The sequence below is a fragment of the Nanorana parkeri genome, unplaced genomic scaffold (assembly GCF_000935625.1).
Source record: "Nanorana parkeri isolate BGI_ZX_2015 unplaced genomic scaffold, ASM93562v1 scaffold12, whole genome shotgun sequence".
Classification (NCBI taxonomy): Eukaryota; Metazoa; Chordata; class Amphibia; order Anura; family Dicroglossidae; genus Nanorana; species Nanorana parkeri.
In genome coordinates, this window is record NW_017306280.1 from 4,027,706 (window position 1) to 4,052,787 (window position 25,082).

Sequence of the window (25,082 nt, forward strand, 5' to 3'; positions counted from 1 at the left end):
CCCCCCCCCCCCATTGGAAGATTTCCTGTTCTAGCAGCAACTGTAAAATGTTCAACTTGCTATTACTTTCTGTCCCAGAATCAGTGCTTACCAGGCCACAGAGAGGGCGACTATCCTCAATGAGGGCACATGACAGCATTTTTAAACACTTCCTCACGATTAAAAACTTTGAGAACTATGAGGTGAGTGAAAATCACTCATCCTCATAGTTAGAGCCGACGTGTGACAATGAAACTGTCACACGTCGGCTCAATAGATCGGGAAGTGAGCGAACACATACCGTCGCTCGCTCACTTCTCGATCTTCTCCCTGCAGAGAGTGGCGACCGTCAGTCACAGCTTCCCACAGGGATTCCGCCCCTTCCCGATTCTCCAGCACTGACAGGAGGAATGGATGGGGAGGGGCTGGTTACAGCTGGCTCTGCCTCTAGATAGGCAGAGCCCGCTGTCATTCACGCAACTGGGTGTATCTCGACAGTAATATCGGGATCTGTCCCGCCTGCGGCGGTCTCAGTATATAGCAGGCATTAGCCCACTATATACTGAGCTTTGGGTCACAGGAGGAGGTTTATGTCAACCCTTGACCCTTAAGAGGACTAGGGGGAAAAACACTTACCCCATAGTTCTCTTTTAAGTTTTGTCTTTCGCCTAGTGCACACAAACTTTGTGATAAAACTGGAAAAAAAAATGATATTGGCCTTTTCTTTTTTACACAGAAGTAGTTCAGAGTTGGCTGACCAATGGATAGAGCCACCATGGAAGGAAGAGAAGGCAAAGGTGGTTAAATCTCGCAACCAGTGATGACAGAACTCAATGTGCATACTGCTTTCAGGTCAACAACTCAAAGTATAGAAGTCACTGCTCATGCAGCTTCCATATGTGGCTTCTCACCCTGCTTTCTGACAGATTCTCCAAGGGTTTATTCTTGTCACGATCATACACATATACACAGACAGCTGTAAATAAAAACATTTTCTTTTGTATGCTTCATGAACCAAAATGTTTATTATTGTAACATCCAAAGTAACAATTTCCACAGAAAAAAAAATTCACAAACAACAACAAAAACATCAGCAAGCCAGATACGGCCGAGACTTCTCAGTAACATGATAACAGTGATCAGTTACTTGTGTTTCCATAAATGAAAGCAGTAAACTTCCCCGATTTTCCAACCAGCAGTGATTCCAAAGGGAGATTTGTTTTTTTTTAAGGATTTAGCAGTACAAACTTGTGCAACTGATAAATGCATGAATGATTTTCTTCTTCCTCCTCGGCTCTTCCCGACAGGCCAATGAGGTATCTTGTATCCACCTTACAAATGAAAAAATACAATGCAACATATTAGCAGAGAGCTTTCACTACAGGACTACATACACTGGGAGACTTCTACCATGCTGCATTCAAAGAAAGAAAAGTGGCAATTGAAGCGGTTGAAGATGAATTGATACAATAACTGTTTTAGCTGCTAAAAAGTTGTTTTGTTTAGCCACTTTTGTGATTCCTACATTCCCCACCCCCTTTATCGCTAGACAAAATTAGATTTTTTTTTCATTCAACTCTGTTCAAGGAGCTGGTCCAAAATTTCTCAGGCGAACAGTGTCTGTATCCAATCAGGGGGAAGCCATGTTGGGTATTAGAAAACAATAGGCGGCAGCAGGGATTTCTCTATCCACGCAATGGATTTCTCTCCTTAAAGGAGAACTATGGGGTCAGTGTTTTTCCCCATAGTTCTCCTTAGGGTAACGGGAGGACACAAACTAGCGTCCTCCCGTTACCCTAAGCTCAGTATACCGCGAGCTACAGCTCGCGGTATACTGAGACGCCGCAGCCGACTTACATGACGGGATCCGCCCAGCTGCGTGAGTGACAGCTGGCTCTGCCTATCTAGAGGCAGAGCCAGCTGTACCCGCCCCCTCCCCCCGTCCGTTCCGCCAGTCAGCGCTGGCAGATCGGAGCGGGGAATCCAGTCCCTCCCCTGTCACGGCAGAGAGCCGTGACAGGATCGAGAGGCGAGCTAACCCGGTATATGTTCCCTCACCTCCCGATCTACTGAGCCGACCTGTGACAGTCTCATTGTCACAGGTCGGCTAGAACTATGAGGTGAGTGAAAAGCACCCACCTCATACTTCTCCTTTAAGTCTGCAGGGCTAAATGACAGAAATTCTGGCCAGCTTTAGAATGAAGCCAGAGGAGGGGGCTTTTCTGCTTGACTTGCCTACCATTCAACATGGATGAATATAAACAGTGCTTGGCTACATTAGATGGGAGACGAGGACAAAAAAAGAAAAGCTGTACCCGGTTTCATGTGAAACTACTGTAATTATCCAGAAGCTGTCTTGGTGACTGTCACGGTTGTCACAGAGCAGGCGTAATGAGAAATGGCTGCAGAAAACAATGCTTGCAAGGTGCATCTGCATAGGGAGTCCTCGTTTTATTTTTTTTACTTCTTTGGCAGTGTGGTAATATTTGAGATATTTCAGAACATTTTAGCCATGGATTTATAAAAATATATAAAAGAAATGATGGGGACATTATTAGGATGGTGTATTAAGCTGAGCTGCCTCAAAATAAAATGGCCAATTCCAGAACACTGGTCACCCTCTTGCTATTAGAGGCCATGCGAGCGCAGGTTTTCCTGAGCACCAATATAATAATCCAGCCTTAAGATGGAATTGGAAGGACATGCTAACCCAGCAAAGCTAGAGGATTACTTTATGAAATTGAATGCATTCTGATAACAGCATCTCCTGGCATTGCTGAAGATTAAAATATAAAATGCCAAATCCAAGTGTCACACATATAATCCCGTCTGATGACCTGGTTTAGCCTCACAAAGGCTTTTCCACTTCACTGTAAAAATAGTCCACAACACAAATATTACACAAAATGGACTATTTCAACGCAAAGCACACTAAACACATATGAAGCAGAACCCCCGGCACACGTGTCAGCAAATACGAACTCCTGTTTATCAAAGTATATAAAAAAAGAGTGGAAGGATAAATTCTTGCTCATTTTAATACGGAATTAAGAGGAATCATCTCAACATGCTATGAAAGCTGTCACTGATCTCCGTTAAGTAGGGCTAAACGATGAATAAGCGCACATAAAAGTCGGCCAGAATGATAGAAAATGGATTGGGTGAAGACGTCATTACTCTGCTCTACTTCTAACTCGGCAAGGGAGACAGCTCAAGCTTTGAGTTTCTATATACTAAGTAAGTGAGAGATTAAAAAAGAGAATGCAACAACTTTTAATAGATGGTTACACTTACAGAAGGCCCAATGGCTGTACATGAAGGCCGTTTGAAGCGCCTTTGATTTGAAATGGTAATTTCACCTCCGAAAAATGTGATGTTTTATTTCCTAATAACGGGCCGCAACGAGCAACACCACAAATGTCATGGCTTATGAGAGTTCAAGCACAACATATATAACAGTTCAAGCACAAGAATATGTATGTGCATTTAAAAGGAAAGCACCCCCAGCATGCTTCTAATGTGTACACTTAAAGCCCTCAATAGACTACCAGGACATACAAGGAGAAGCTGCACCTCAAAAAATTGTCAGGACATTTTGTTGACCTATGGGGCCGAGCCATGTGGCTGCTGTTCACAGAGGTTTATGGACAGCCCAAATGGCACTTACATTTTAATCACTTGGATGCACTTGTTCTTCAAAATACACCGGGGCAATGCTGAAAAGTACTGAATGAGCAGAACGTTAAAAGGAGAACTATGGGGTAAGTCTTTTTCTCCATAGTTCTCCTAAGGGTCACAGGAGGCCATAAACTAGCGTCCTACTGTGACCCAAAGCTCAGTATATCGCGAGCTACAGCACGCGGTATACCGAGACCGCCGCAGCCGGGAAGGATCCTGACATTACTGTTGAGATCCACCCAGCTGCGTGATAGGCAGAGCCAGCTGTAACCGCACCCTCCCCCATCCGTTCCGCCAGTCAGCGCTGGAGGATCGGAGCGGGAATCCCTGCAGGGAGCCATGAGTGAGTCACGGCTCTCTGCAGGGAGATGATCGGGAAGTGAGCGAGCGACGGTATGTGCTCGCTCACTTCCCGATCTATTGAGCCAACCTGTGAGTGAAAATCACACACCTCATAGTTCTCCTTTAAAGCCTAACCCCAGGGATGACAGTCCCCCCCCCATTAGGCAAGAGCAAAGATTCTTAATCTGCATCCTTATTATTTCTGCAACTGCTCTTCATAATCAGGTTTTAATGGACTGCTTACCACAGACCACTGATTGCAGATATGTTTGAAGCAGCGGCCTCCAATGCACTAAGTGACAGGTCACTAATATGATCTTTGTTTTTTAGTTGGAGTTTCTTGGACAGAAGTGCAAACAATCTGCCCAACCATGCCTTGTACAGAGGACAGACCTGGTCATTACATAGCAACGCCGTGATACTTTCTATGGCATAGTTTTCAGGTAAGCAGACACGACAAGCTCATGAAGTTCAGCCTTTCATACCCTCCCAGAGACCAACAGAATACAAATACATATGGATGTGGCCACATTGCACCATGAAATAGACAGTATCTGAAGGCATTCTTTTGATCTCCTTATTAAAGATAGTTGATGCAAGGGGTTGTTCTGTCTCAAGACAAATGTGGAGTTCAGTGTTCTTTAATAACTACACTTTACCTGGTTCCACTGGTAAGGCTTCCCATTGCACTTCACAGGGATCACCTCACGGGGTTTCTCCTTTTGAAACAAACTTCAACAAAAGAAAGGTTAACTTAGGAGCAAATTTCATTGTTATGGATAACTGAACTGTTGCAGCATTTCATGACAACACCCCCGATTCACCTAAAGGAAACCTCTGAAGAAACAAGTGTGGGGACTGCCATTGCTGATCATCTTCACATTCTAGTTGCCATTATACTGACCCCCGGCATTTTATCCTGATAATACATATGAAGCACATTAAGTAAAAAGAGAATTTATAAAAAAAAAAAAGTATACAGATCTGTTTCCGTTCAGTGATTTCAGCTGCCGATGCAAAACAATTGGCATAACATCCAAGCAACTATAAAATAATCAAGCAGAGGTCAGCAATGGCAGACCGCTTGTTTCTCTCATTTCAGGTTACCTTTCTATAAATCACAGAGCTCTTAAAAGGTTATTAAACCCTCAGATGTTTTTGCATACATCTACGGCTAGCAAGCAGCAGATATATGCATAACGATTAAAGAAAAGAAAAAAACTTTTTCAAAAACAGTTGCTTCTTACCGGTGTCTCCCGTCCGAACATCTGAAAATTTCAACAGCGACTGCAAAGGATCTTGGGGCGGGCGCATGCGCAGTTTAGATGTTCGGCCAGGAGACGAGAACAGACACAAGGTAAGTCTATGGAGCAGCGTGCACCCGCACAGACTCCGTGGGATATGAGCAAAGAGGACAGAGGAGTCAGCGCTGGATCGGAGACCTGCACCATTGCTCGAGGGACCGCTGAAAATTACAGGGAAGATCGGATTAAGAGGTATCATTTAAGGTAAGCCCTTACATCAGCACTGTGTGGGGGGGAAGGCAGGACTTTTGTCCTTAATGTCACTTTAAGTTACTTCGAAAGCAACTTTACTAGAGGACACATTGTAACATTAAGGGTATAGAGCTCATTACGGGAAACATTTAATCAGAAATTTCAAGTTACTGATATACCCAATATGCTCAGTGACTGACTTGCACCAATAAAAAAACAATATTTATGATCGGCGTCTGTTAACGTACCTTCAAAACCCAGTTAATTCTGTTTTTATGCTCATCATGGACTTGCTGCAGTGTCAGAGTATGTGGTATCATGACAACAGCTATAGGAATGCAGTTTCTGATGCTGAATTATACCATTTGCATCTGCGCTTGGGAAGTTAAGTGTTTGTGCCGCCTATAGGAGAAATGGACACTAGCCACATAGAAAACTAAAGGCAACCATTCTTGAACCAACAAAAACCCTGCCACCTGCTCAGTTTTGCTTCATGTACTCAGGAGAATGGTTTTTCCTTCTCTTACAATATTTTGCTTGAATTGAAATATAAATAGCTACTGCAAAATTTAGGACGGATACTGAAAATCCAGGAAGTCTCTCCACTTAGCCAACAAGCGCAGGCTTTCCCAGTTCATTCAATATACTGGTGTTCTTTTGCTGATGGTACTGCAGTTAGCAGTGACAATTTTAGTTCCAGAAAGCACAGGACTCCACTTTGCAGATACGGCTAGTACATGTGAGGATCCCTTGTGGAGTTATGGGGACCAAAGCTGTGACAGTTTCACCTGACTGTCTCTGAAGACACACTTGTTGTGTTGGCTGAATCAGGCCTTATGCTGTGTTGGGGATTTTGTCTTCCTAGAGTAGCTCTGTCCTGGTGGTGCATGCACAACAGTGTTCTGGTCCTCCACTGTCCAAAGAGGAACCCACTGTATGTGGTTCTTGCCACAAAAGCAGCTGTAGTGGGCTGGGCACTCTGTAAGGGGGAAAAGATCTCTTTCTGGGCTTGCCTATATAACTTTAATAGTACATTAACAAGCTGGGCATTGTTCTATGGCAATGGGTTTATTTTCTCTGACACACTGAGGGGCGCAGCTCCCTCCCCTCAGAAGTTTTCATTTACACTCTGGACTGCTTGCTACAACTGAGCAAGTGTGAGGTGGGATGGGTCATGGCCTTAGGGGAGATGGCCTATGTACATCTGTTGTCCATTTCTCCTGTAGATGGCAGTATAACCCCAGGTTTCTTACTATCAAGCGGTGTCCCACTATGGACTCCAAGGACAGGATTATACGGAGAGGACAAAAAAAACATTATACCTGTAGCTATCAGATATTTACATTTTCGTAGTGATTGCATTACAAATCAAAACCAGTTTGGCAAAAACATACCTAGCTTCTGACCACCATAGAAGTTATTGTGGTATTTTATTTTTTTTAAAATGAAACTTCCTTTTTAATCTTACGCCATACGTGACTTCTGATCTGCCAGAAAAGTCTGTCTGCAATGGGATTTAGTCTTTGCCCTTTTTCACAGAGAACAGAAAGAGAAATGTTTAACTGAACATGCACAAATTGGTGCAAGTCAGAAGCTACAGCAATTCAGATGAAGACGAGCATCTCTTAGCTTGCGGCTCTCCATAAAAACAGGTCTATGCAAAGCCTATGGAGGGTAAAGGTCAACATAAGGGAAGACAAACATGGTCACTTCCATCTTCTTATCGAGTTCAGTCCCACAAAGATTATCCATGCGGGAAAATCTGTGTGACATAACAAGGACTTCTAATGCAAGAACAACTCATTACAGACCTCAGGGTAGATAAGGGGATGATATGCTCATTAGATAATTGGGACTATGCTGTGCAGCAAAAAAAACAATGGTCTAAGGTCATCAACGTAAGCCCAACCCTCAAAACTGGAACTCCTACTCAATATAGCTGCAACCTCAAATATTTCCACAACAGAGGCAGGCAAATCAATACTGTAATGCAATAAAGCATGCTAACAACACATACAGTTTATTGGAGGGTGACTTCAACTCGCTTGTTTCACTTTAACAAACCAAATTTTAAAAATAGGGCAAGGTTTGACAGAGCTGAAGTGATGTGCTGTTCAATAAACCCATCGGTGGCAAGCAGCAATCCATTAATTAACAGATTACTGAACTGTACTCATGATGCAGAATGTACCTCCAGAGCAATTTAATTAGGTTGTGACTCGTTGGATAATCTACCATTATTTTTGGCTCAAAGCAAAACTGAAGCAATATAAAAGCAGTAAGGAATAATTAATGTCTGCTAAAAAAAAAAAAAGGTTTTGAACCAAATTTATTGTGATACACGTTAGCTCTATAGCAGCTATTGTACTGACTGGAGCTTGTCAGGGCAGCCCAACTACATAGACATACAATGCTAAGACAAGACATTTTGGTTCACTGGGGCTGTAATGTTTCATACCTCAGTAGTTGTTCCCGGACATTTTCCTGAAGCTGCACAGTGCATTCACTGCTGATGGAGCCTTGATGGCTGTAGCAAACCACCTTGTTCATAGCTTCCCTTATCATATTTATCTGTAGAAAAGGGGGAAACAAAAAAAACATAAAAAAGAACATAAGCATAGTAGAAGCCGATATAAAACTGCAGAGCTGGAAAGCTAAAGAAGCTGCTAAATATAAAACCTTCAAAAGATCCTCAGTGTTGGTGCGGACATCAAAATCTAATTCAATGTCATGTTCAGGCCATACGGCTACATTTCTGTACTGCCAACCCAGACCACAGAGGGCGCCCGTGTACTCTCTTCTCATGTCATCAACTCTAGAAAACAAATTAGAATTGAAAATTAAAAATGTGTATAGAAATATCCCTGAAACAGTCAGCAATCACAGATGTGAGGCCCTCCTCACAGTAAACACAATAGTGTAAACAGAAGAAACTGAAATGTACCCCTGTGTAGCCAGTATATGAACACCCTGGGAGTCATCTAGACAGTGAAATAGCAGTTATGATGAAAATCTAATGCTGCCACTGACATAAGGGATACCGAGGTGGCCAGCTGCAAGCAGTTCTGTCGCTCCATATCCCTTATGTCGGCTGCGTCCTAAGCCTGTAAGGTCATGGACGCTTCAGCAAATATTTTACCCAACATCGATCGCATCCACAAGTTTACAATATCCTGTTTTTCATGTCCAGTGTCTCCTTCAGAACTGGCAGAGTAATAACTAGGGGATGCAACGATATATCTGGCATAATGCTGGCTTTGCCCCGGCGGGGCTCGTGCGGCTGCAGGGTGAATGTGGCAGACGCTGCAGAGGGGCGGGACACCTCTCCCCATGTGATGAGGTTATGGCGAGTAAATAGATACCAAACATGCCCAGGTTAAAAATGAAGAAGCCTCCAGCAGCAGCGTGGTGAAGAGTCTCTTGACTGAAGAAAAAAAATAAAAAATGTGACAGTAATATAGGATTTCTGCTTCCTTTCTCCTGCCTCTGGTGACATCACCTCCTCCCCACTGTAGCCAGCCAGTCACCCGAGGGGCTCTGCCTTTATATGTTCCCAGTGGAAATGGGGAGAAGATGCACACTTCCAGGACAAAAGCAGGAATGAAGCCAGACACTGAGATAAAACCTTTATAAACACAGCAGCTATCATGCAGAAATCCAACACCCATATTTATTCTTTTATTGCCAAGGTATACTTTTAATTTGTAATAAATACTACTCACCACTGCTCCCTCTTAAACTAATGGAAATTATATAATATTACACAAGTAGCATAGCATGTGTAAGTTATAAATATGCATATCTGTCCCTGCATACATTTAAAAAAACTTTCATTTATAAACAAATAGGTCCTTTATGTCCTGGTCTATAACAGCGGGAAGACTTCACCCTTTAAGGAGAGCAGGGTGATATAAAAACAGGAGAAACAAGGTGTTATTGCACAGATAATATGTCAATATACCTTAGCTCAATCACAGGGGCAAACAACATTGTAATAAGTGCCGGCAGTCCTGGAATAGATGGAAGTAACGAGGTTTCCCGTAGCATTAGCAAAGAGCCTACATCAGGAAAGAAATAAAGACATTTAACTGGTTGTGAAAAAGATAACCATTTTATTACTAATCGTAAAGTAAAACTAAAGACAAAACTACTTTTAGGATTTGCATGAAGAGGTAAGGGGTTAGAATCACTCAGGTGTTTGAGGTCTATATGCACATTAGGGAAACTCACTCTCTAATTGTCCAAACTTTTGAGTTGTTACCAGAGCAGAATCAAGGTGCCCATACACTGCACGATTATCGTACGATAATCGTATGCGATCGGTTTTTCGTACGATAATCGAGCAGTGTGAACGGAGACGTGCGACCGTTTCTACTGTACGGTCGCACGTCTTCTGTCGAACCAGCATGTTCGAAAACCAGCCGGGAATCATACGATTCTCGGCTGGTTAGAACGGTGCTCGGTAGATAAATGCTGAACGGGCCGGTGTGCGAACGCGCACACTGCCCGTTCAGCATTGCGCTCATCGGAAGCCCGCCCCTCAGGGGGGTGGGCTTGCGATGATCGAGAGTGCGATCTGCCTGTCCAAGATAGGCAGATCGTACGTTTTTTTAATCCCTTTACAACCATTGCAAGACTAAAGTCTTGCGATGGTTGTAGAGTGTATGGCCACCTTTAGAGGGGAAATCTTCCAATGGGAACACCTGCTCCTGTGAAAACTGTCTAAGAGGGGATTTTCCCTGACACTGCAGGGAAGATTGAAACATTTTTCTTGAAGTCTATTGAGGGTCACAGGAATTTAGCAATTACTAAGTTATACTGCCACTGACAGGAAGATGGGACAATGGCAAACAAATATAAACCCCCATATAACCCCACACAGACATGCAGAACTTGCGTCCTTCCATAAAGATTTTACTCTGGACCAAATTCTTAGTTTCTTTATTAAACATTTAGAAACGAGCTTAATTTTAAATTGGCAGGTCGTCCAAAATCAGTCCAACTGAGGGGTCAACAAAAGCCACTGAAAGATGGAGATCATGCTACAAAAGATTATTAGATCTGAAGGAAGCAACAACTGCTCTGGGAGGGTTTTGGTGTGCCCTGGCTAGATCTCCTTGCAAGAGAATGTTTTCCCATACTGCCATATGTATTCCCCTTTCATAGGAGTACTCTGCACAAGCTTTGACAGCAACTGGACATATGTTAAGGCCAGAAATATACGCTTCTGCTGGGATCTTGGGGTTTATAGTTTCTCTTGTTTAACACTTATTGGCCAACGATATTATTGGAATTTAATATTTTTTGTTATTTCTATTATACTGTAGATATAATTAACTGATGACAAAGCTTTGTACAGTAAACTCTGTTATCCAGAATTCAACTAACCAGAACTCTGTCATAAATAGTGAAATTTCCACCTACTGTCCCCTGGAGAGGGTATGTGCTCTCATCCCAAAATGCAATTTTCCCCTGCTGGATTTTGCCACATAAGCCCCATCCAAATCAACTGCACAACAGCATTGTGACATGCGAGAAGGTGTGGCAGCACTTTCAACCAGTCATATCCAATGCTGCACAGAACATTACCAACACTGAATGCTACCTGACCATACAGATGAGATGACTTCATCATGATCTGCCACTTTTACTGTCTGATAACAAGCTTGGGTGGGGATCCAGACAAGGCTGTATGGCACAAATGTAGCATACTGCTCTATATGTTACAGAAAGGACTAGAAGTACACTGTGCTGTCTGGCAAGACTGGGTGGGTTACAAGACTGGGTGGGTTACAAGACTGGGTGGGTTACAAGACTGGGTGGATTACAAGACTGGGTGGATTACAAGACTGGATGGATTACAAGACTGGGTGGATTACAAGATAGGGTAAAGATCCCACATACAAGTATATTAACTATAATTTGCAATCTGCCTAGGAATTAGAGTTAAACATATGCACCAAATACTAAAATGTAATGCCAAAATGAAGGTGATCTAAATACCAGTTGAATTTACGGACAGGGATGCTGCAACAAACATTCTCTGATGAGATTCCTCTGGAGTATCATTAACCAATACAGAGTTGATACTTTCTTTCTCGATCCAAACAGATCTGAAAGGGTCAAAACATTGATACTAATACTGATTACAAAGAAAACATGCCATGTATAGTAGCAAACTAGCCATAGAGGAAAAACAGGATGTAAAATTAATAAGCCTAACATGCGTCTTTCCCAAATGCCATCAATAAATATAGACGGATACATAATTATGCAATGAGAGGGATATTCTACTTTTCCTGGACATACAGATCATCACTAATGTGCTTGTGAAGATAATGTTGGCATTTGCAACACAACCAACCGACTTTGGTCACAACATAATGGCCAAGGAAAAATGTGCGTCCTGAGGTCACACAGATTGAGAATCACTGTTCTACAGCATATGGTGCAATCACTGAACAACTCAGAGAAGATATATGGGAATTCCCAGATATCAAGTTATCCAATTCCAGAACAGGTCACCGCTGCACTTTAAATCTCGCTTCTCTTTAGACACTGCTGCATTTAACAGGATCCCCCCTTTTCTGCCATAATCATTTTACAATGCAATCACTGCTGGCAACTAAAATTTAAAAAAAAGACATCTGCCAAATCACTGGCAAGTGTGAAGAGCTGTGATAACGTAGAAGCTGGCAAAGAGTTCAACACACATTTCTGGCATAAGTTATATCTTAGGAATAGCTCAAGTTACGAATTAACCATATTTAGAAATAAACTGCTAAAGGGTCTTATGTGACCAATATTAAGCAACAGGAAGAATAAACGGAAGAAAAAAAAACAAACACAAAAGCTATTTTTACATAGTTTAAACACATGCTGTATTTTTTTTTTTTTTTACCTGAACTTGGATCCTTTGATCATGCTGTGAAAAAGGATTTCATAGGGATGGAACGGTCCATAAAGGATTGCCTAGGCAAACAAGTTATGTTAAGTACTCTGAAATGCAGAAACAAAATTCAACTCCACTGCCTACAAACCGTAAATAAATCAAGAGCAGTGTTCTACACAAGTGAGGAAAAACAAGAATAGGATTTTTGTACTCACCTTAATATCTTTTCCTTGGAGATCATCAACAGACACAAAGTATTTAACTTCCCAGTGTGCCAGCTACATGGGATTGCACACTGGCAAGGACAAAAAAAACCCCACAAAGACAGAAGGCCAGCCCACCAGTACCGAGAACATAAACTGAGGGGTGGGACCTATGTCCCTTAATGGAATCCAGGAAAAGGATTTTAGGAGTACAAAAATCTAATTTTCTTTCTCATCCATTTAAGGACATGGGACCTTCACAACATCCAAAACAGTCCAACTGCCTTGGCAAGTTTTCGATTACCCAAGACTCTTACCCGATTACTCTGGTAGAAGCAACAGGCTGACCATTTCTATTTCAGAGTGGTTTGCACTACATCAATAGTAACTTAAACATCATCCTTTCATTTGAGAGTAATAGCAGAAGACAGACTCCTCAGGAGCAAGCTCATCAGTCAAAAACTTGAGCAACTTGGAATTAGACAACTTCCAAGCCATTGTCTGCAGAGACTTAGGGCACAGTTGAATAAGATAACCAGGTATAGGATGCGGGAGGGTGCTTGTAGCCTGTGTGGTTAGAGTTTGCAGATAACTGGGCCATAACAACTTGCATGACTGTTGTAAAAACCTCAAAAGGGGCAAAGGAACTAGCAACACCTTGCTGAGCTAAAGAGGGCTTCAATGACAGAACAGACTCTAGGAGTAGAAGGTAACAAGATTCCAGACTGCAGATGTCATCTCCATCAGTAGGAGCACTTCAAACAGCCCCAGAGCAGTTACAGTATAGTGTGAGCTCCAGGCACGGAGGGACTGCCCCTCAGCTTCAATCAAAAAAATCTGCAGACATGTGAGGCAGGCAAAAGAAATAATCATAAGAAAGCTTGCTGTATCAACATGCAAATGCAATGTGAATACAATCTTTGGATGAAATACCAATCATGCATCAAAATTACTTTACTAGTTGATCCTTCTCCACAAATATATAGGTCACAGGGTGTCTGAACTGATAACGTGCCATCCTTAGATATACAAAGTTGCCTCACCTGCCCAAAATCTTCCACGTAAGACAACTGACTTATGTGTATGAGCATCCAAAAGAGGATTTAAATGGAACAATAACTAAAGCTCATGAAGCTATTTGACAGTCTTACTGGGGGGCTGAAACACAGGCAAAACTTTTTTTTTTTCCCTTTTGGTTTTAGATTGAGTAGGCAAGGATTAAAGAAGTCGTCACACCTTGTTTTATTTTACACAGCTCAGTCACCTAACTCCCACAATATGTTGCTTTTCATACCATGCTTGTGTGGAGTAGCAACCAAGATACAGACTGACAGTTCACTCCTGACCATGCTCTGCAAAGGAGACCGCCTCTTAACTGAAAGGACTTCTCACGGTCGCCACACTTTCCCAACACAAAACAAGGCTCCTCTTCAACTTCTTGTGCCTCTGCTCATTCCTGTGAAATCATTCCCCTTCCATCTGCATTCCTGTGACCTCGCTTGTGTCTGAACAGGGACATGGAGATAACAGCTTTCAATCAAATGGCCGTCTCCTTTGCAGAGCGTGGTCGGGAATGAAGAGCAGTGACGTGCCAAAGTTGGGATCCCAGTTTCTACTTCACAAAGAACCATGGGATAAAAAGTAACATATACTGTGGGAGTTAAGTGAATGACCTGTGAAAAATAAAGTGAAACTTCTTTAATGCCATTTATGTCTCTGGGCAGATTACCAGAAACAGGAAAACAATTGCGAGAAAAACTTGGTTTTGGAAATTCCACATTTTTGGGCAGAGATTTCTTATGTCTATTGTAGAGGAAGTGAAGGCAATTCTAAATGGGACAACATTTTTTTTTTGCCAGCGTTAACCATTCCCTATTCTATCCAAAACAAAAAACACACAAAAAGGTGTTGGCTTTCAATTTAACTCTGCTGGAAAAATCAGCACTCCAGGGTCACCTAAAAGCAGATTACAATTGCAAAATGTAGCTGAAAAGGAAGATCAGGGCTGATCACTTCCCTTAGCAATGATCAGGTGATCAAACTAGGCTTTTAGTCACCGCAGTAGCTTTGGAAGCCTGGTATAGCATATTTACCCTTTATTACACATAGCTATAGGTCCATTAAAAAAATTAAATAAAACCATGTCTGGTGGCACAGCTGTACAAAAGTGCAAATACAACATACGCAATAGTCATATATCCTCTAAATCAAATTCTGCTCCACCAACATCTCTCTATTACAGGCAGTGTTCTGTGGTTGGGGCTCATACACTGCCTCATGATTGACCCAGTTTTTGATTCATGTACTACATATTTGCTAAAAAATATTTCTATCTTTGTTCTTCCAAAGGGAACATACAGGCATATACAGAGAAAGCACTACGACTGTGGTAAGGTTAGTACCTTGTTATTTGGATGTCCAAACTGCTTATTCTGGTAGCTTTCCAGCAGGCTGTCAATGCGTTCCTTCTCTTTTTTCTTCTCAAAGCCACACGTATGTTTTATCCCAACACTGCTACTCGCTGCAAATACCTCTTTCAGCAGGATGTTGCTTTGCTGGAGGAGAATGAATGCGTAAAATTGCTGTAAGGTCCTATCAAAAATCATTTACACATTTTTTTAATTTATTTGAATTTAAGCCTCCTCAACCATATTTTTCAGCTTCATGTCTGCCTTGGACTGGTCCTAATATAGCAAGGGAAGTCTCACTTTTGCCATTATGTTAAAGTGACACTAAACTCAGGAGTTAAATCTTAAAAGTGCATTCAAAAGTACCTTAACTATTAACAAAAATGTATCTTATTTGTGTATCACTCAGCCGTAGATCCTCAAATCATCTCTGAATTGGTGCCGACACTGACCTTCCTTCTGGAGGGTGGCTACTTTTGTTCCCCGTGGTCTCTGCGTGTTGTAAAGTAGTCACCGCTCCAAGCTCGCTCCTGTGATGGATTATAATCTCAATACAAATTATTACACTAAACATGACATTGTAGTCTATCACAAGAGTGATCTTGGAGCGGTGACTACTTTACAACACACACAACACAGGGACCATGGGGAATAAAAGTAGCCCCCCTCCAGAAGGAAGGACAGTGTCAGCACCAAATCAGAGATGATTTGAGGATCTACGGCTGAGTGATACACAAATAAGTTACATTGTTGTTAATAGTTAAGGTACTTGAATGTATTTTTAAGATCTAACTCCTGAGATTAGTGTCACTTTAAAGGCTTTATAGTTATGGCAGCTGTGGGCGGTTTATTTTTTTACACCAAATATGCACAGAATGCACACTATTTTCTTGCTCATGTGATTGGTTCATTGCTTTAACATTTAAGAATGTATTTTTAATATTTAACTCTATTTTAATGTCACTTTAATTATTAAACCGTGAAGATGACCCTAGCCAGAGAACCCAAAGACTTTACAGTTTTTCAAGCACCCAAGTGGACCCTTTAGTGTTCAACTGTCTCAAAGCAAAGTCTCTACTGCCCACTGAAGCTTTACCAATTGACAGCCTTAGTGGCAGAAGAGCATAGGACTCAACTAGAAAACAAAAGCTGGTCTCATGTAAAGCCAAGGCGCAGATTCCAGGAGGCTCTCGCTAAACTTAAAAACAGGTACCAAAAATACCTGCAACTCAGATCTGTGACTTTAGACACTTTTTAGACAAGGTCAGGCTCTCGTTAAGATATGAAAAATACAACCGAATGAAGAAACCTTCCTACTGCTAAAAAGAATCAGAATCAGTGATTTTAAAAACACAAATTTTGTTGTCAAGAGTCGTAAACAACCTTTCAGTTTCTAGGAAAGAATGGCCGTTCAGCAAGCAACCTGTAATACATCTAGATTAACAAAGCAGAGTTCAAATTTCCATCAGTTACCTGGTACACAAAAACAGACCATCCAGGAGCTACCGTGTTTCCCCGAAAGTAAGACCTACCCCGATAGTAAGACCTAGCGCTATCTTCAGGGATTTCTGTAATATAAGACCTACCCCGAAAATAAGACCTAGTTCGGTGGTAGGTCTTATATTGCAGAAATCCGCTAGGTCTTACTTTCGGGGTAGCTGCACATAAACTGAGTAAAGACCGGACGCAGCTCCCGCCCCGCCCACACACCAGCTGGCCGCAGCTCCCGCCTGCCCACACGCCGGCCGCAGTTCCCACCCTGCCCACACTCCCGCCGGCCGCAGCTCCCGCCCACACGCCCGATGGAACCGGCATAACATCACACCGGGAGCGGCAACAGCACGCCGCCTTCTGGGACGTCCAGTCCTCCCCCAGCCAGGTAAGACATCCCCGAAAATAAGACCTAGTGTCTTTTTTCGTGCAAAAAAGAAAATAAGACACTGTCTTATTTTCGGGGAAACACGGTATGACAACTACACAAAGTGAGCCAAATCATGGCTGGGTACAAGAAATACACATATGATTACATTTAATATGATTACATTCCCACTGAATCACTTTTCTTTACAAGAAATCTACTTGTGCAAAATTATTCAGGGGGAAATCTATGTTAGTAAAGCAAAATGTAGAGAACAGATGTCTTGCCAGAGTAATTTTAGCAATGCCACAGGAATTTCCCTTCCGCTTCATGGTTGACAATCTGTCCACATTAATAAATACAAATAACTGTATCGTGCCACATTCTGAAATGTATCAGCTGCCAGCTAGCTAAGCATGATAATAAAAACCAAAGTTTCAGGTAACCCCAGCCAACCACATGGATTTCATTTACTTTCATAAATAAGTAAATGAAATCATTACTGCTCTATCAGGCAATATTATAACTGGATATGTATTTGGTCATGTGTGTCATCTCACTATTGGGGAGGGAGTCAGTGTATTACGATTTAATGTAGAGTTCTAGGATGCAGATAGGGAGCTGGTCATACACCATTTAGATGCAAAAGACAGACAATGGAGTCATGGACTTCATGGTGAAAAGAGGATGACTGCAGGGGATAAAGATGTGCCGATTCAACTTTCCAAGGAGAAGTTCATCCGATTTCTCCTTGTGTGCGAGGTCCTGGTGCAGCTTTCAGCACCAAGCATGACAAACCGCTACATGCATAGGTAAGATCAGGAAGAGTACAGCTTAGCACATGCAGGACTATTGCCAATTTAGAAGCTCAGAAGGCATTACAGACTTGGGAGTTCATCTCCACTGTGGCAAGCAAGGGACAGTGTTGAGTCAATATATCAAAAAAGGAGAGCACAGTGGAGAAAAAAGGAGCACATGACACTGGAACACAAAAGCAGAAAGGCGGCAGCAGACACGGCTACAAATCGCAGGGCATCAGAGTGAAGTGAATGCAGCAAAATTATGTCTAGGGAGAGATTCTATCTGACCTCACATCACTAAGCACTTTCTATACCCTCTACACTCTATACTATATTTTGCTCTTTTTTGTTTATTTCTGCTGCAGCTCTCCCCATACTGTCTGCAGGAGCTTTTCTGAGGGCTTGCTCACACCTAATGCAGACCAGATCTGCATTAATTTCTGCACACACAGTGCAGTGTGTTATACTGCGTTTTTTGCCTCGTTTTTGATGCGTTCCGAGCCATTTTTGGTTAAAAAAAATTTCGTTTAAAATGGGCTTTCAGTGCGTTCACATGCGTTTTTGATGCGTTTGCATGCATTCCAGAGCAGGTAAAATAGGGCTTGCTGCAGTTTGTTTACATGCTCTGGAACTGAACACTGCGGTGTGAACTAGAGCCCAAAATACCATTGGATGCAGTTTTGATCCGGTCTGTAACTGCTCTGCTCCTGGAACGCGCTCGGTGTGAACAAGCCCTCAAAGCACCTCACCTATTCACACTGCAATTCTCCCACTTTCCACCCGTTTCATGCCGCTCTCCCTCTCATCATACAAAAGGTTTATAATTTCCTGAATGTATTTTTTATTTAACTTCCCATGATATCTTAAAGCGGACCCTTACCCCCTTTCACTAAAAATCCCTTCAGCACGCATAGTTAAACATATTTTTCATTTGCTCACAAATAGGAGTTCATCTACTTCCTGGTCCACTTTGGCACAAATTATGCAATTGTGCCCAAGTGATGCATTCTGGGGAGGTTACATTAGCAGAGCATTGCTGGGAAATCTCATCGCATGAGATCTCAGTGAAATGCATTTTCCTCCCCTGAGAGGTGCATGGTCACATGTCCTAGTCACATTTGCCAGAGTTCCAGGAAGTAAAAGGAGATGGATTAATCTGCCCTTAGTAAAAATGGCCAGTCAGAAGAATGGAGAAGAAAAGGAAAATAAGGTATGCAAAGAATAAAGGCCGGCAATGATTTATAAGTATCTATTTGTAGACTGTCATTACTAAGGGCTTGTTCACACCAAGCGCGGAGCAGATCCAGACCAGAGCAGGTGCAGACCGGATCAAAACTGCGTCCAATGTATTCCTGTGGTATTTTGACCTCCAGTTCACATCGCAGCGTGCGGATCCAGACCAGATCCAGAGAAGGTGAAAAAACTGTGGCAAGCCCTATTTTACCTGCTCTGGATCTGCTCTGGAACGCAACAAAAACGCAACGCAATGCAACCCAATGGGAAAAACTAACCATAAAGAAAAAAAACCTCTGTGGTCATCTGTCATGACCTAATCTTCCTTTGTCACTTCCTGTCTTTGGAAAAGGTGACCTTGTGAGCTGGAGAGCAAAGGAAAAATGGTGGACCAGTTTTGTGACCCAGAGAGATTCATGAGTATGGTTCAACAGTGCCCTGAGCTATATGACAGCAGACACTTTCAATATAAGAACAATAGAAAGAAGGCTGACCAGTGGAGTTTGATAGCAGGGAGAGTTTTCCTAGGATATAAGGATATGTCCTTGACAGATAAGGAGAGCTGTGGTGAGTACTTCAATGTGAATGGCACTGTATACTAGTAGTTCCTCAAATGCAGTATTCCATCCCGCCACCACTCCTCCTAATCACACTGCCTGTTTGCTCACTGACACCTGCAGCTGCTTTTCATGCCGCTTGTGTGGCTGTCTGTGATATTACATGTCATATGTATCCCCTTAGCAACACAATGGCGTAGCAGTATAATAACCATCACCAGGAGCATGCCTGCATCCCATGGATCCATGTTGCAACAATTTTACATGTGAAACAAGGTCAGAGGAAGCAGGAAATAATCTGAACAGCTAATGAAAGGTCAGAGGTAAAAGGAAATTACCACATAACCTTGTTAGCTTCCTGGAAAAAAAAAAGCGTAAAAAACGCATCGTGCGTGTGCAGAAACCTGACCGGATCTGGTCTGCATTTGGTGTGAACAAGGCCTAAACATTTCTAGGGGGGCCTTTGCTGTCATTTTAAAGATACAGGTAAAGTTCCTCTTTAAACAAGAGGCTGGGAAGGGAAGTAGATGCACTGTCAAAACAATCTGGGTCTACTATACCGCACAATGCTGTTGATTTAACACTGGTAGCTTGTTTATAGGAAGAGAGCAGAGTGTGAGGACTGACGCTCAATTGTCCAATCAGCTGACAGCTAAGTGATCAAGCCATGCTGCTCAAAGTTATTGAAAGTAAGCTCATCTTCCTTGTTGGATTTCTGACAGAACCACCAGATCCTGTTATGAACTACCAGCATTTTTCAAGAGACAAAACGGGGGGAAAATGTGCATCCACTTTAAAAGTTGTACAGTAGGTTTTCTTTTCCCCAGGCATACTCCAAGTCAGGGGTCAAAATTTCAAGTCCTAAGCTACTAGCCAGGCCTTAGGGGTTACTCGCCACCAGTTGCCCACCTAACCCCTACCCTGCCCCGGCCTTAACTCTGCCCCTAAACACACCCGCTTAAATAATCTTATAAATTACACTGTTAGATGCTTTATGCAAAATAAACTTAAAAATTAAATATTAACAACTTTAACAATATTACCATAAAAGGTCCCTGCCCCCACATATAAAATAATACACTCTCTGCCCTGTTCCATGCACCCCCAAATATAAAATATTACACTCTCCCCCCTGTTCCCTGCCCCCTCACACATAAAATAAGAAGCCCCCCTGTTCACCCCCCCCAAAAAAAGAAGCCCCCTGTCCCCCACCATGTAAAGTAAAACAAAGAAGCCCCCTCACCTGCTTTCTTTTTCTGCAGGGAGGAGGCGAGCAGGCAGATCCCTGGTGATCTGGTGTGATTAGTAAGGTCTGCAGACATTGCTAATCACTCCATTTTTCAACCCGGAGCTCAGTGAAGAGCTGCGGCTGACAGAACAGAGAGCCAAGCAGGAGCAGCTGCTCCCACTAGTCAGGTACTGACTCAAGCCTGACTGAATTTCCACTCGCCTGCACTGCATTTCCACTCGCCAAATGCGAGCAGGCGAGTGGAAATTTTGAGCCCTGCTCTAAGTCAAAGGTGAGGGAAATACAAAAACTAAAGTTCAGAAAGATTACATACTTTTGATTCAACGGACTCCTCTGCAGGCTCAGCGTAACCATCTGCAATAAGTAAATCTCTTATGCTGACTTCCTCAAGATTTTCCAAGTAGCGGTAAACTTCAACATGTAGAATGTTATGTACAATAGAGAAGACTTTCACAACAAGGGCAGCACCACTAACTAAGGAGTTAAACTTCATGCTGGCTTCACGAGTCCATTGCTCTCCACAGATAATTGACTTTGCAGATGGGCGCATCTTACAGATCTTGAACTCCAGGGCCTGGAATATAAAATATATTTATTCAAAACAGGTGAATGCAGATTGTAAACCCTGATGGAATGATAATTTCAGTATATAGCACTGTATCGAACTGCCTCCATTTTTATTACTTCTAATTTTTTCATCCTTCCTTGGTAACTCCATGCAGCTGGATGGCATTTCTAGGGTGGCAGTTGTTACTTAACAGTGACAGCAGTGGACTGTGCCTTTTAATTTATGCTAAAATGACCACTTATTTGCAACATAGGAGCACAGCTGCATGGGACAGAGCATTGTGAACCTATAACAGGAAATGCCTGAAAAAGGCCCTGATGGCAGGATCAACAGGTTTTAATGAAAGCTGTATATTTCAAAATACTGAATATACTATTGAAATCACTTTAACATTAAAGATGAGATTTTAGTGATTCGGTTTATGCATGATAAATGGACAGCAGCTCCCATGAGGAAAATGAAAGCCATTGCTCACACATCTGGAAATCATGGAAGACATTTTATAATTAAGAAAAACATCTTTTCATGGTTATCTAAACAAAGCTAATTTTTTCAAGTGACACAAAATTCAGGAGTTAAATCTTAAAATTGCATTCAAGTCCCTTAACTATGATATTTGCGTATCACTCAGCCGTAGATCCTCAAATCATCTCTGAATTGGTGCCGACACTGTCCTTCCTTCTGGAGGGTGGCTACTTTTATTCCTCATGGTCCCTGTGTGTGTGGTAAAGTAGTCACCGCTCCAAGCTCACTCCAGTGATGGACTACAATCTCAATTACAAAAACATGAGATTATAGTCCGTCACAAGAGTGAGCTTGGAGTGGTGACTACTTTATAACACACACAGGGACCATGGGGAACAAAAGTAGCCCCCCTCCAGAAGGAAGGACAGTGTCAGCACCAATTCAGAGATGATTTGAGGATCTACAGCTGAGCGATACACAAATAACATCGGGTGCTTGAATGCACTTTTAAGATTTAACGCCTGAGTTTAGTGTCACTTTAAAGGTTTTATAATTATGGAAACGTTTTTTGTACACTAAATATGCACAGAATGCACAAAAATGTCTCGCTCATGTAACTGGCTAATTTAATTGCTTTCCCAGCAGTTTTTCTCCTATTACAAAACGGAAATGAAGATGCAAGAGAAATGCAAGTATACCATGGTTTTAATATAGCAGGACAAATGAGTAAGTAATTAAGGTTGCCAACTCCCATACAATGTACCACAGCCATGTATTGTTACTCAACAAAGCACCTGAAAGAACTCTAGTCCAAACAAAATTGTCACTATAGATTTTAATGTCCGACAATAAAAAAGGTGTTTGGATCTGTTGAGCATATGCTCCTGAGTGAAAGCCCAACGCTTCTGTAAAATGTCATGCTCATTTTAGGGAAAAATATCTACATATATATTAAATATCACAAAACGTAAAATAACCTGACCTGAAAAGGAATATCCAGAAAATGGCTGGGTACTTCCCTCAAAGAACTCAATTCAACTTTTGACTGGTTACCATAGTCCACAAAAAACACCTAATGAAGAAAAAAAAAATGGACCAAAATTACCCATGAAGTACATATAATGAAAGGTATCACCAAAATTCACAAACGTTTAAAATGTTGGTAAGAGAGCACAATGCTTTTAGGATACTGTAAAGATGTATATTCTGAGAAATAGCTATTCAGGTTATTTTGAGGATGTGGTAAGGACCCCAAAATGTATAAATGGCAGCAGAAGACTTCAGTCATACCCAATCGTGTGTCCTGTTCCTATGAATAAAGATTTCTCGTCATCCATTGCACCTTGGCTTTTGTTTTATTTACTGTTGGATCATATTCTTGGAGATACAAGTCTGCAAAGATTGACACGAGGGTGAGCTCTGACCAATCTGGATGAGCCTGTTCCCTTTTACTAACTTATAACACCCTATAGTGTCATCTTTCAGAGTCGGGGACAGCAACGTTGGGACATGAACCACTCCTGAAAAAATGTCTGAGCAATTTTTAATCAAGGCACCTCTAGAAGAATCCAACGACCGTAAACTCTGGAATAAACTTTTCCAAAGCCTGTTAAAATGAAAAAGGGCAGGAGCATGGGAAGATGATCCAAGTATGCATTGCAGTATCATAGCTTTAACAGCCAAGCTCCTGAGATTCCAATGTAGACTGCACTTTCAGATGAACATTTGGCCACTGGCTTGAAATCACAGGTATGGTTTATCAGGGTCATCCTGCTTTCTCCAATCAGCAACGTGAGGATGTATTCTGGACCACACACTACTGATCAAAGCAAACCAATTCTTAAAAGAAAACACAGGGCTGCCATTGCTGACCTCAATGAAATTGGTAGCCTCCTGGCCATCTATATTACTTCGAGTCACTGGACTGATACACAGTATCAGTACAGTATAAGTATGGAGATCAGGAACATTGTGAAAAGTAACATGTCCTTATCTGCATACTCGTTTCAGGTAAAAGGACATCATATAAAACATATCTGCCATCTCTGAAAAATACAACGTTATTATACTGATAACAGCGACTGATTTTGTTCATCAGAAATACACCCACAACTGCATTCAGGTTTATCTGTCTGGAACTTACCACTGCATCTTTTCCAGATATGTACAATATCTGGGCTCTGTAGTACTTTGAAATGTCATAATTTTTAAACGGTGCCAAGCAAATGCGATCCGGGTGAGAATGCATAGAGAGAGGCATTAGCTCCCGCTGGTTAATATCTACAGCTAGGCGTCCAAGCACATTAGAGTTTCGATCGTCAATACGATAACCCCAGAAATGTCCGACTTCAACCACCTGGACAGACAGAAGAAAGCCGACAGCTTTTAAGACAAATCAAATCTCTTATTTATAATAGTCAGCAGTGAGACAATAAAATAAAAAAAAAGGGAAAAAGAAAAAGAAAAAAAAAACAAAGCAAAAATAAATAAATATACTTTATTTTGAAAGACTTACCTCAGTAACATTGATAGACAAAATGGGCCCGTCAATGATCCCCGACGGTTCTTTGCTGGTCTGAGAAACATGGAGTGGTTCGACCGTCTCCTTGTGAAAGTCCACGACAACTCTTTAAAAATTGGAAAAAATTAAATATACACTTGGACACCCTGTCACGATCATTAAAGGCCAAAAGACACAACTGCGCAACTGATTAATAAATAGGCCATATACTTCCCTTTTACAGTGACCAATGTGGAGAAACTTCGGTGTTTCGCTTATCCCTGGCCAATGTAAGTAGCTGACATTTCCAGGGCCGTCAAACACCGGCTCCCCTGCTAAATGTTATGGTTCTTCCTGACAGAGGAACCACAAAATGCAATATATAGATCTATTAACCCTCAGCAACACCAACTCAAGTGATGAGTAAAGGTGCCCATACACTGCACGATTCTCGTACAAGAATCGCGGGAAATCCCGCGATCGTACGAGAATCGTGCAGTGTATGGAAGGCATGCGACCGTTTCTACTGTACGGTCGCACGTCTTCCATCGAACCAGCATGTTTGAAAATCCGCCGGGAATCGTACGATTCTCGGCGAGTTGGTGGCCTGCCGGTTCGACAACTGCCGAACGGGCCGGTGTGCGCACGCGCACACTGCCCGTTTGCAGTCAGCGTAAGCCCGTCCCTCATTACAGTCATCACAAGCCCGCCCCTCAGGGGGCGTGGCTTGCGATGATCGAGAGTGCGATCTGCCTGTCCAAGATGGGCAGATCGTACGGTTTTTTAATCCCTTTACAACCATCGCAAGACTAAGGTCTTGCGATGGTTGTACAGTGTATGGCCACCTTAAGACA

The 25,082-nt window shown here is 42.2% G+C and overlaps 1 protein-coding gene across 1 annotated transcript in view; it reads right to left on the reverse strand.

The window, feature by feature from the left end:
- Positions 1-1,205: 1,205 nt before the first annotated feature.
- The window catches only part of TDRD9 (tudor domain containing 9), a 119,727-nt gene continuing 95,850 nt past the window's right edge, over positions 1,206-25,082 (reverse strand). The window contains exons 26-37 of the mRNA XM_018556116.1: positions 24,244-24,355; positions 23,872-24,084; positions 22,711-22,800; positions 21,009-21,269; positions 14,993-15,145; positions 12,397-12,467; positions 11,499-11,608; positions 9,457-9,553; positions 8,175-8,310; positions 7,954-8,066; positions 4,659-4,731; positions 1,206-1,310 (exon numbers count right to left, since the gene is read on the reverse strand). Coding sequence (XP_018411618.1) covers positions 1,206-1,310; positions 4,659-4,731; positions 7,954-8,066; positions 8,175-8,310; positions 9,457-9,553; positions 11,499-11,608; positions 12,397-12,467; positions 14,993-15,145; positions 21,009-21,269; positions 22,711-22,800; positions 23,872-24,084; positions 24,244-24,355 — 1,534 coding nt within the window. The remainder of the gene's footprint in view (positions 1,311-4,658; positions 4,732-7,953; positions 8,067-8,174; positions 8,311-9,456; positions 9,554-11,498; positions 11,609-12,396; positions 12,468-14,992; positions 15,146-21,008; positions 21,270-22,710; positions 22,801-23,871; positions 24,085-24,243; positions 24,356-25,082) is intronic.